The 13489-nt window shown below is 37.6% G+C and overlaps 1 protein-coding gene across 1 annotated transcript in view; it reads left to right on the plus strand.

Annotated features, from left to right (window-relative positions):
• Positions 1-13489, plus strand: part of LOC105032468 (putative DUF21 domain-containing protein At3g13070, chloroplastic) — an 85411-nt gene that overhangs the window by 13699 nt on the left and 58223 nt on the right. The window contains exons 3-4 of the mRNA XM_010906923.4: positions 9198-9295; positions 9417-9510. Of these exons, the coding sequence (XP_010905225.1) occupies positions 9198-9295; positions 9417-9510 (192 nt within the window). The remainder of the gene's footprint in view (positions 1-9197; positions 9296-9416; positions 9511-13489) is intronic.

The raw sequence follows: 13489 nt of genomic DNA on the forward strand, positions 1-13489 counted from the left end.
TATATATATACACATATATACAGACACACACACACACACACACACACATATACACATATATATATACACACACACATACACATATATACATACGTACATACATATATATATATATGCATGTACATACATACATAGATATCTATATATGTATATCTATGTATGTATGTACATGCATATATATATATATGTATATATATACATACATACATATATATATATGTATGTACATATATATATATATGTACATACATACATAGATATCTATATATGTATATCTATGTATGTATGTGCATACATACATACATATATATATATATATATCTACATACATACATACATATATATATATCTACATACATACATACATACATATATATATATCTACATACATACATACATATATATATATATATATCTACATACATACATACATATATATATCTACATACATGCATACATACATACATACATATATATATATATGTATGTACATATATCTATATATGTATATCTATCTATGTATGTACATATATCTATATATATACATATATATATGTATGTACATCCATACATAGATATACATATATAGATATATCTATATGTATGTACATATATCTATATATGTATATCTATGTATGTATGTACATATAGATATATCTATATATGTATATGTATGTATGTATGTACATACATATATATATATATATATATATGTACATACGTACATACTTATATAGATATATCTTCATACGTACATACATATATAGATATATACACATACATACATATGTATGTGCATTCATATATCTATATGTACATATATATGTATGTACATACATATATCTATATGTACGTACACACACACACACATATATATAAACATATATGTAGACACACACACACACATACATGTATATGTATGTACGTATACATCTATCTATGTATATGTTTGTATGTATACATCTATCTATGTATATGTATGTATGTTTGCATGTATGTATGTATGTATGTATATATATATATATATATATATATATATATATATATATATATATGTATGTATGTATGTATGTATGTATGTATATGTACATGCATATAAGTATGCATGTATATCATAACTCTGTCAAAATCAGCAAAGTGAACATGGAAATCATAGAGAAGTTGTTTGTTTTTCAAATAGTTGCTTTTTTTTTTCTGCATCAATAGTTTGTTGGACCAAATAGTTGCTCCCAGTTTAAAAAAGTAACAAAAACTCTCAACATACAAGCAATATGGCTCATGCTTTTATCGATGGGCTCTCTAATTGAGGAGGTTCTTTTAAACTCTGACTCTCTTATAGTACCTGCAGAGTCTGACCCCAACTTATAAACTGATGGTCCAAATTGAGCCCTATGCCAGCCAACTCCTGAAGTTGCTACTGATCTTCCAAGCGCATATTAATGGCAGCTTGAATTTGTGTCTCATCATCTAGGATGGGATGCTTCTTCTAACTCTCTAGAGTGATAGAAACATATCTGTACAGTTCAGTGGTCTATCTCCATCTTCTTCTTCGAAGTTCTCTCTTTTACTTCTTTGAAATCAACTAAGTGCTTTTTTATCAGTTGATGGATCTCTTGTGGACACTTTCGATACATAGCTATATCGAGATAACTGCTAGCCAAGTGTTGCTTCAACCTGGTTATCCCTTCTTCCTTGAATTTTATGTTATACTAATTGCACTCCAGGGGTGCTGACCCAAGAGAATCTATTTATGGTCTCAACCAATGTCACGCTCTGGCTTCTTTCTTAATGGATCCATTCCTGAGGGTTGAACAATCATAACAGTTCAGTAATTATGTAAAAATAGTAAAATTTGGTTCTTCTTTCATTTTTTTAAATTCATTTTATATTTTTAGTATTTTTAAATTAAAAAATATTAGAAAATCCATAAGTTATGAAAAATTAATTTGGCTACATATATTTTTCTAAGACAGTGGGCATGCATGAAATGCTATTTATTTTTTATTTTCATTCACATTTAGGCCTAGGCTACTATGCATATGATGTGTCAAAATTTTGATAAATAGATATCAAATTTATGTCGAAAGTAGCTTGCAAGCCTCTAAACAATATCTTGATTTAACAGTTAATTTTTGAATTTTATTTTTTAATAATTTTTATTCTAAAATTATATTTTTAATTTTAAAAATTATATACTTAATGAAAAATAATGATTTCAGCGTCATTGTGTAGATAATATATAATAAAATCATATCAAAATAAAAAATTTTGGCATGATCTCTCCTTGTTTTTTCAATGCTCATGGATTTTAAAGTAAAACAAAAGGAGAGAGGAAGAGGAAAAACTGAAGTGGGAGATAAGCTCACATATCTTTATTTGATGAGTTCTCCTCATTTTGCTGGTTGTTTGTATTGTAGAAAAATGATGAAAGCAAAGGAACAGAAATCTCTGACTTCTCTTCCTCCTAAAACTCTTTTCTTTTAAAATCCCCTACGACTCCACTGTAGCAAACAATAAGAAAACAAAAAAAAGGGAACAGGGTCGAACCCGATAGACTTCTCTTCCTCCCAAAACTCTTTCCCTTTAAATTCCCCTATGAGTCCATTGTAGCAAACTATATCAAAACAAAAAAAAAATTCAGAACAAGGCCCAACCGACCGATTCGGCACCAAACTGTATTGAACCGCACAGTTTAGGTCGGTTTGCGGTTTAGAATAGTTTGGGCTTTGTTTTGAATTTTAGGGTTGAATCGACCCAATTCTGCACTGGTTTAGCTCGATACGGGCTGAATTGAGTGGTTCGGTCCAGTTCAACAAACGATGGATATGACTCTTGGAATGTTGGCACTGATAACTGAGCTTGTCAGAGGAGTTCATGTAGAAGAAAATTTGCTCCCGAGCCCAGGTGGTTCTAGACCATGTTAGGTGGATTGTGGGTGACGGGTAGGACATTGACTTCACTCAAGACTCGTGGATCACTGACTTGTCGGTGGACCGTTGGCCGACCTTTGTCAGCATGGAGACTATGGACTTAATGCAGGTTGCCAATCTACTCCAGCCTAGGAGAGGAGGATTGTGTGTTGATGTGGTTTCCCAGCCCTTTGTGTCGGCTTTGGCGGAGAGGATGTTGGCTATTGCGATCCCTATATATAGCGGATGGGATGTGAGAGTTTGGGGTTCTGCTTGCACATCAAGGGTGGTGACACCAGACCTCTAATGAGGAGTTCAAGGGGGAGGCAATCAAGAGGTTGGACAGGGAATGGATCTGAAGGCTTCATATCCACTCGAGGGTGAGTCTTTTCCCTCGGAAGGTGGCTTGGCGCTACCTTCCAACCAGTGCTGTGTTGTGAGCTAGGGGTACGGACCTCCCTTTGACCTACCTATGCTACTATAGGGACGAGAATATGGTGGACCATGTCCTATTTTTTTTCCCTAGAGCTCGACAGGTATGGAGTTTGGTGGGGCTTTCCCCGGTGGCCATCTCCTCTATGGAGCTAGCTCAGGACTTCCTGGAGGGGCTACAACAGAGCTTGGAGTTTGATTCCTCCAGGGTGATGGGGATCAGGGTAGCTTATATTGCTTATCATCTGGCTAGCTAGGAGTAGGGGGACCTTTGAGGCATTTTGGCAGCTGACGAGATTTACCATGGAGAGGGCGATGGTGTAGGCTAGAGAGGTTATGCATTGGTCATCAACTACTTCGGCCTTGGTCACTTGGGACACCTGGGACTCTCAGGCTGCTCAGGCAACGATCTTATGGTGTTCATTACTTGAAGGTCAACTTCGATGGCAACATGAGAGGTACCAGGGGTGGTGCGGGTTTTATGATCCATGATCCTGATTCCAGATTCATGGTGGCTAGTGGGAGACACCTATTCGACAACACTGTTCTTACAGTGGAGCTGCGGGCTGCCTGAGTGTGTATATCCTTTGCAAGGATGAGGCTACGGGTGGAGAGACCTGTGGTGGAGGGGGATTTAGCCATGGTCATCGGTTAGTTATGGGAGCGGCCGAGAGATGCAGCTGTTCACCCACTCCTATGCGACATTTGGCATTGGGTTTGGGGCTGCTTCTCGATTGACATCAGGCACATGTATTATGAGGCCAACAATACGGCGGACTGGTGACCTCTTTTGTGGCAGAGCATACCAGAAGGGCTACTTGGATTGAGATGGTTCATGTACCGCAGGCGTTCCAGGATATTCTTCTTTTTTGATCTTTTTTGCTGTGTTCATACTCAACATGTATTAGTGCTCCATCGTACCACAAAAAAAAAGAAGAATTGAAGTCTATGACAAGGAAGTAGGAGACATAGTTCCTTGTTTGTCATGTGATTAGAAGCTCAAGAGTCTATTTTTGATGGAACTTATTTATGATGGAAGGTGAATAAGACATTGTCTATGTTGGGACCTATATGGGCATTTTGCTTCCATATTGGGTGTGTGTTGGGGAGGTCTTGGCCTCTTGGGTATTTAAGCAATGCCAAGGACTCTAGCTTACAACTTTTTGCTGACACCTTTTGATGAGGTTTTGGGTTGTTCCGAATAATATCAGAGCTAATCTAGCTTATGGCCCATGTGCAGCTTAGGGATACTAAACATGGGCACTTCTAGGGTTGACAGCAAGCCAATTATGGTGCTTTTATTTTTGATTAGACCCTTCCCTATGCTAGGCAATGATACTTGGACAGAAGAAATTTATTACAATTTGCTGTGTCCCTACGGTGACATCACCATAGGGACACAACAAACTATGCATGTGTTTTGCATGTCACTCCCAAGGGACATGCTCCAGCTTAAGTTTCTTCCATTGTGCTAACTTGCACACCTGGCATCAGTCAGTAATTAGATCGGATGGTATAAATAAATACCAAGCTTTGCCCATTCCTTTCTTTTAAAGCAATGACCTGTATAGGAAAACAAAGAAATAGAAACAAGTAAAAAAATGAGGGATTAAAGCAATTTGCTGATCGGATTGTCCAAAGTATGATTCGCCAAATCACCCTGAATCGGACAGCTCGAGGCGTGCTGAACTATACCGGTAGCTAATTGGTGTGGTTTGGGCATTTGATTTGGAACGCCAGCAAAAATGGAGTAAGGGAGAAGAAAAGAGAGGAAGAGGGAGAGAGGAGGGGAGGGGAGAAAAGGAAAAGACCGGCAGTGGCCCGTCGAGGCCATCGGAGCTCCACGGTCTTCTACGAGATGTGAGAAGAAAGAGAGAGATAGAGAGGGGAAGGGAGAGTAGACGAGGGAGGGGGGAGGCGAGGGGGTGGTTGTCGGAAGGCCGTCTTAAGTGAAGTCGGCAAACCTATATATAGTTTCCGGTTTTACTATGTATCATCTTTTTAAAAAAATATGATGAAATAGAGGCTTCACTCCTGTTTCGAACCCATGGCGGCTGCAGGCTGTTTTGGGCCCATTCGTGGCCTTGCCGCCGCCTTCCCCTTCCTCTTCTCTCTCTTCCCTCTCTCTCTCTCTCTCTGTTTTTATTTTCTCTTGCAGAGGACCGTGGAGCGTGGGAGGCCTCGATGGCCCTTTAGCGGCCTCCGCGGCCCTTCGGTGGCCACCACTGCCGCTGGTCTCTCTTTCCTTCCCTCCGTCTCCCTCCCTTCCCCGATCTCTCTTTCTTTCTCTATTTCTTCTCGGTTCATCCCTCATTTCCATGTCGGTTCGGATCCGGTATGGGGGCGCACCGACTTGTACCACCAGTTGGCTAGTATGGGGTCCGGTTCCAAGTTGGCAATCCTTGGTCTAAATAGCACTCTTTGTTGCTGTTGACCATGGCAAGACCAAAAGATCAAGGAAAAGGAAAGGAGCAACTTGCTGGAATAGAAGAGAGATAGGGAAGAAACATCCTTTTCTCTATTCTTCATCTCTGAGCATCTCTTCTTGGCAACTATTCTTGGGCATGCAGTTTTTTCTTTTCTTCTCTTCATTAGGTGGCATTGGTGAGGTCTTGGTACTTAGGCCAAGGACTCCAAATTACTACTACTGGCTAGTCCTTTTTGGTTTAAGTACTAGGTCGTTGCACTTTAGGTAATCTACCACTGGAAGAGGTGAAGACTTGATAGATATTTGCTGACTTTTCTTTATGATATGGTCATTCTTCCTGGAGCAGAAGAACATGCCTTCTTGAATACTAGCCTCTGTCAAGTCTTTTGATGTTGTTAATTCAATACATATAGTTGATTTGCTTATGTTGGTTTTGTTGGAATCCCAACAGCTCTTCATGATGTAATTTGTCAAACCATAGTGATTGGCTGATTGCACTTCCGAACTCCATGATCTCCCCCTTGGTTCATATCCTCCTTTATGACCGCCACATCCCTGTACACCACGACCTTGATTACCATCACTTTATGTAGTAAATTGAGCAAGAGCTGATTTATCTGCAATATATGTAGATGAAGTGGGAAAGATGCATGCTGAAGACATGTATACGTTATTTAAATATGGTATTTTGCTGCTAGGTCAGAAATTTAGCCGCTTCTAATTCTTCAATCTGCTGCCTTAGCTTATCTGATTGTTTGTGATGGGCTGACAGACATTCAACTCTTATCACATGCCTCTAAGAGTGCTAAAGCATTCATCAGGACTCTTAAATCCTTAATGTTGCCAGAAGATCTCCGTTCATAACTCATAAATGCTTGCAATATTCTTTTCAGCTTACTGCATATCACGCAAGCCCCCTCAAATTTCCTTAGCAATATCAAAGTCCCACATCAGCTATGCATTAGGTAGATCTTGGTACTTGCACAGGAACAAGGAACCAAAATAACACTTTGGGTTAGCCTTTTTAGGTTGAGATCCCAAGTTGTCACAGTTGATATCAGAGTGGACTCTGCCTATGTGGACTAGGAGGTATTGCAACATGGGTCTATTGGGGTTGACCAGGAGCTGATAATGGTGTTTATGATTGGATTCTGGTACTTGCGATTGGATTCTGACCCTTAATTTGGCAAGGACACCTAAGCTGAAACAGAACAATGATGTAAGGACCTGTGTAGGCATGTATTTAATCCCACATTGGCTATGCACTGGATTGATCTTGAGTATTTATTAGGACCAAGGAATCCAAATAACACCTTATAACTAGCCGTTTTTGGGCGAGGTCCTTGTTGTTGTACAATATTACAAACAGATGGTTCCATGTTGTTCCACGGCCAAGTCATCACTTATGAGTTCTCTTGGCTCCATTCAAGGAGTTTATTATCATGAGAAGAAGAAAGATTATGCATCACATAGTTCAGGTTGCCTTTAGCTGTCAGAGACTCAGAAATACATTAACACATTGCTCAGTGAAGGTAATGAAAGCAGAGAGAATCGAAGGGAAACAAAAGAGAAGAGAATAACTCATGGTCACAGCATAACCATATGCTTCTCGTCCCTCCTTTTCTTTTATCATATTAGGCTTCCACATTTTAACTTGACAAAGGACCCCTGCAATGAAGGGCTACTCAAAGAAGCTGCCTATATTCATGGCCCCCCAAAGAAGGCCCAATAACAATAAGAGCCAATAAAAATAGTGATAAATTTCTAATGAATCATAATTGCTGATCTCGTATATTGTGATTAACACTGATATGTGGGTGGGACTCAAAACGTGACACAATTTAAGAAAGAAATTAACCACAAGAGAGAAATAGAATGATGTATCAGGAAAAACTATAATTTTGCATGATGAAATTTTGTTGAACTAACATGGATGGACAAATTCGTTATGCAAGATAGTCTGTTCATCGAAATCCTTTCCTGGCTACCGAAGGATAAGATAATGAACTTAGGTGATTTGAATTTGCCAGGGATTTCTGTAAACATATAGTTTTCATGCAGTTTCTGGCAAAGTAGGACATTAAATAATCTTAAAACATAATATTAATGGCTATATGACTCCCTTGTAAGTCTATTTAATAACAGTTCTTGCTTTATAGGACTACAAAATATTAGCAGAACATGAATATGTTGCATCGCTAAAACTTATGGTGGGGGCTCTGTTTCCTTTTCACTCAATATGGAGATTAGGGCTTAATGCAATGAGAAAAAAAATCATTATAATGAGTAACATGATAGAAGTTCATAAGCTAATCATCTTACAGTAAACCCATAGTACACTTTCAATTAAAAAGGGGACTTATAATTACTGGAAAAAATAAACATCTAGATATACTTTCTATGACCTTCAACCCAAACCATGATTGACAAAGCTAAGAATGTCACTCAAAATCTCAATTTATGGAGCTACGGTCTAGTGAATAATAATATTAGGCCACTGACAATAGAGTACAATACAAATCACAAACTAAAAGAGAGACTATGAGTTTGTCCATACATGAAATACAATTAGACACATGATAAAGATTAAAAGACATTATTTATATAATTCTTTTTATATATTTGTCATGTTTACACTAATGCTTGTGTTTCCTTCTGGTATCATCCTTTATTTGGCCCTAGCATAGATATTGATTTATCTATTTGTCTAGCTGTTAAACAATCATGAGCCTGCTTCCTATATTTCATGTCCTTTATCGTGCATAAGCATGTTCTTCTGGTGTTTTTAGGTTCTCTCGGACATGATGTTAATAGGTTATTCTTTGTATTTTCCAATCATTCCCTAGTAGCAGTTATTTTTATCATGCTTCTTAAACCACTCTTACTGTATCAACATGTGCAGTTTTTGTTTATTTATAACTTCTATCGTCTAATGTTAGGTATCACTCCCCCATATATTTTGTTATGTGCTTATGTGATACCCTCATCTTGTCATTTCACTTATATACTGAACTACTGTAATCTTAAATATGGGTTAGATAAAGAAGACTAAGGAAAAAAAGGCTAAGACAAAGTCGTTGAAAATGTCCAGTTACTTTTGATCTCTCCTTATAAAATGAATGAAACAGAAAAACTTGGAAAAAAGAATGGCTCATATGGAGGTAGAGTCATATATGCTATACTTCCAACCATCGCATGGCTTGCGAGTTTGGTCAAGCATCTCTCTTTGAAGCCTTTCATTTCATTGATACATGCAATTTGTTAAAATCTGTTGATAAGCTAGAAAATGATTGATTTGCTATTTTGTACTTCTGTACTATTGCAATATAAGACAGAGGAAGTGATCATGTCTACTAAGTACACAATTTTGCAGCTTTTGATTTCCCTAGCAGCTTATTAAAGCTCCATATATCTATTTTCTGTATCAGGCTCGTGAATTGGCTGAAAAAGAGCCCGAGAATGGTGTCTTCAGAATGCTTTGTAGTGATGTTACTCGATTCTTGACGACCATTCTTATTGGCACAACGTAATGGTTTATTATTAATTTCATTATTTCCATCATTAAGTTTAAATAATTGGATCTTTGATCATTTAGGTTTGTACTTATCCATTGTTTCTTATTATATAATTTTGTGATATGTACTCAGTGTAGTCAATATTGGTGCTACGGCACTTGTCACGGAGGCGGCAACTACAATTTTCGGTGAAGCTGGAGTTAGTGCAGCTACAGGAGTTATGACTGTATGCCCCAATGTTTCTTGGTTTATGTTTCATATCTAATATTTTCCTTTCCCTGTGTGGTTTTGAACCAATCATATTATTAGGCTTGTTCAAATTGCCAATTACTATCTCACCCACTTCTCATTTGAGGAGAAAGATGCTTTGTGACAGTTCTAGTATACATTGGCAGGAAGGAATAGAAATAAGGCAATCACATATTTATGTTTTCAAGAGAAGTTATTAAGATCGGATTTGATTTCTCATAATGCTCAGAATCCTCCTTGGAGTTCAATCACAAAAATTGAATTGCTTTCCCATCCCAAAATCTTGTCTTCCTCTTATGAGCCTCTGCTTTTTCTCTTCCATTTTGATCCTTAGCACTTCTCTTCAGGTTTTGGTTTTGGTGGTCCCACCCACCCCACTCTTGTGCAAGGGCTATGGGTGGAAGTATCAGAAGACAGAATGCAAATGATAGTTGAATGGTTCTTTGTTATTTTGTCCGGTATATAGGACTAGGAGCATCAAAAATTGACTGGACCTGAAAAACTTGACCTGACCTGACCTGACCCTATTTGGATTGGGTTTGGGTTAAGACTTTTATAGTTAGGGTTGGGTATGGTTCATGGTTCTTATGACTTGAACTTTAAATGGGTCAGGTATGGGTTAAAAGCTTTGACTTGCCTTGGGTCATGAGGGTAGAGCTCTGTTTGGGTCAAAATAGTTTAGGTTTGGTTGAGGAATGAACTTGGATAAGATTTTTTTTTTCTTTTTTCTTTTGAGTAATATTAGTCTTTTTCTTGATACTAGTTGTTTTAATCATTTTTGAATTAACCTTTTACATTGTAAATATTGGATTTGATAGGTTAGCATAGATTTATTAGGGATTGAGTCTTATAATAGATTAAGCTAGGGTCAAATGGGTGACCAGAAATGACCTTTGGGTATATATGGGTCAAGAGGTCTTGACCTGACATTTGGTTGGGTCGGGTATGGGTCAAGGTTCAGTATGTTGCTGTCCCTAACTGACCTGACCCGGACTCAACTGGACCCAACCATTGCCACCCTCACCATCATTAGGTGAGATTATTAATGAGAATGCAAGTACTACCGAAACATCTACCATCCATATCAAAATGCCCTTATAGTGATCTGAGTTAGATTAGCATATTAGAATCAGAATGGACTATCAGATCTAAATTTTGGATGGTGATATAAAATCTGCTTATAATTTTCATCTTTAAAATTGAATGACAAACACATCTCCTTGTCGTCTTGATTGTTTAGTAGACTTTATAACCACCATCTTAACCCAGTAAGTCCTAAGCACATAAAATAAAAGGTTTGGGAGTTAAAATTTTAAGGGACCTTTGGAGTGCTGGAAGATCTTATTGTAATCCTAAAACAATGTTGCATTGAGATGGCTGTAGAGAATTTGAGAAAGAAGTGACATAATCTATTTTTCAGGATAATAGTTTCCATACTCTCATGCGATTTATCATAATCCTAAAAAAAAGTAGGGATTGGCTAGTTGGCTCCTCTTGGATGTTAGAAGCTCTCTACTCCACTATTTGAACCACCCACTCTACTGTGTTTCTAATGTAGAGACCCTTCACTTGAAGATCTTATTAGGCCAATAAGATCATCTGGCATCCAAGCAAGCCCTCAGAGTTTAGGCAATACCCATAATATACTTTCTTTCTGTTATTCACTTACCTGGTCAATATAAAAAAATTAACCATTCTTCAGCTATTTAGAAAATATGAAGACATACTACTAGAAGTTGGCAATTGGATATTGTAAAAATAAACTATATTTTAATTAACATTTTGGCTAATTATATACAAGAATTGATAGCTATAAATATTTGGACTAATATATACTCTCAGTTCTTCAAAAATATATGATTATATCTTGATTGTTTGATCTCCTAGTCCAGTCATAGGGTGAATTTCAAAAATCATAACGATTAGTGATAGCACATTTTAGAACATGCATTGCTTATGATTCCTATGTGCTTCAAGTCAACGTTTTACATCCCAGCAGGATGGAGGGCATTTCGATCATCCAGTCCCATTCCTGTGAGAAAACGGGACCGAGATGGACTCGGGACACCGAAATCCATCCACGCAGGGAGAGAAGAAGAAACAAGAAACAAGGAAAGGAAAGAAAGTGTTAGATGTGTGCCCTAGAAGCCAATTGTTGGTTGACATATTTTGTAATTTTGGGGTACAAAATTTGTACGTGTAAAATTTTATTCATTAGTAAAGGGGCAATTTCATTTCAATCATGTTTTATGTGTCCATGATTCGTCCAAAGAATTAATGGATGTTAATATGTACTCTTAAAGTATTAAGAATTTGAGACATATTATTGATGGTTAATTCCTAAAAGTTTTCGATCTAGGGATCATCACAGAGGACGGTGATCGATCCAGTTAAATCGGTATACGGATCACCTCCTTTCTAGACAGATGAGTATCGAGTCTGCAGTGTAGAGACACTGGGGTGAGAGTGCTGGTGGTTGTTAGAGAATAACTTGCACTGAGCGTGACCAACATGAGAAATCATTTGGATGTCTACTCTTCAGTGATTTTCTCGATGCTGCAGTGGTATGAATGGTTCTTTAATCTACGGTGCATCGGCTATTCGTAGTGAGGCGACTGTAGTTTGACTGCACACTCTTGATCTCCTAGCCATTCGGGTCCTTGCTGTGTATGTTGGCTACAGTAGATTCAGATTCACTGTTAGGAGTAGATGTATATAGATGGGATCTATCAACCTCAATAGACAAGTAGTCCTATGCGATTCGTGAGACTGAGTTCAGGAAGTCTTTGACCAAAGTAAGTGTGAATACTAGAAAAGAATTTATACGGGATTCACGAATGAACTCGAGTCGAGCCAATCATGCATATGACTGACGTTGGAATTTGACGAGTTCTCAATAATCTCCGTCTAGTCGAAACTCATGATAGAAGGACTGAATCACACGATAACTACACTAAGAGATTCATTATTTTCATTTTGCGAGGTTGCTACTATATACTGATGGATATCACTGATGGATTGTGAGACTCGTCGAGCATCGTCTTGATGATCGATGATCTTTGATGGGTAGAGTTGGAATCATTTCAATCCATCGAAAAGAGTTTCGATGATATTGTGATAGGGATCACAGTATATCTCATTACAAGACAGAATAGAACCTATGGGATCATACACAATAGAGGTTCTTGTCTGATCAGATGGTTGATTAGCGATTATGAATCGGAATCGTTAATGGATCTAATTGTCAGTGTGATTGATGATTAATCCAATGCAAAAGTTGCAATAAAGTAATTCGCTAAGAGTTAGTGAATTGTAGGAGGATTTATTAGCAATTGGATTGCTAATTGACTTAATTTGATTGAGCAATGGGGTTTGGATCAAGTCTAATTAAATTGAATTCAAATTGGATTCAATTTGACTTGGATTGGATTTGATTAGATCAAGTCTATTTGAGTCACGAGATAACTCAATTGCAAGGAAGACCAATTATTGATTTGATCAAGTCTTGGGTATAGTTAATTCCTAATTGGATTAGGATCTCGTTTAGGAGATTTGGTTCCTAATTGGACTAGGTTCTCTCCTTTACTTGGGTCTAACTAAATCAGATTTGAATTGGGATCAAATGGAATCAACCAAGAGACCCATTGGACAGGATTTCTTCCCTTGCACCACACCCATCTTGACGCCAAAGATCCCTCACGCCATTCTCATTTTTGCATGAGATTTCTCCATGCAAAAGCTTGGTTGCCCCCTCTTCTTAATGCCCATGGATAGGATGTGATGAAGATTGATTCGAATTCGAATTCAAATTTGATTTGAATTCAAGTTTGAAATCAGATAAGGATTAATCCTTAATCCTTATCTTGATAGAGTTTGGTCTCATCCTAACCTCTCTGGACGCCATCTATAAATGGGTCTTCTCCCTTGGGCGTGCAACCAGGATTTCCATCATGAGA

The sequence above is a fragment of the Elaeis guineensis genome, chromosome 13, assembly GCF_000442705.2.
Source record: "Elaeis guineensis isolate ETL-2024a chromosome 13, EG11, whole genome shotgun sequence".
In the NCBI taxonomy this organism is placed as follows: Eukaryota; Viridiplantae; Streptophyta; class Magnoliopsida; order Arecales; family Arecaceae; genus Elaeis; species Elaeis guineensis.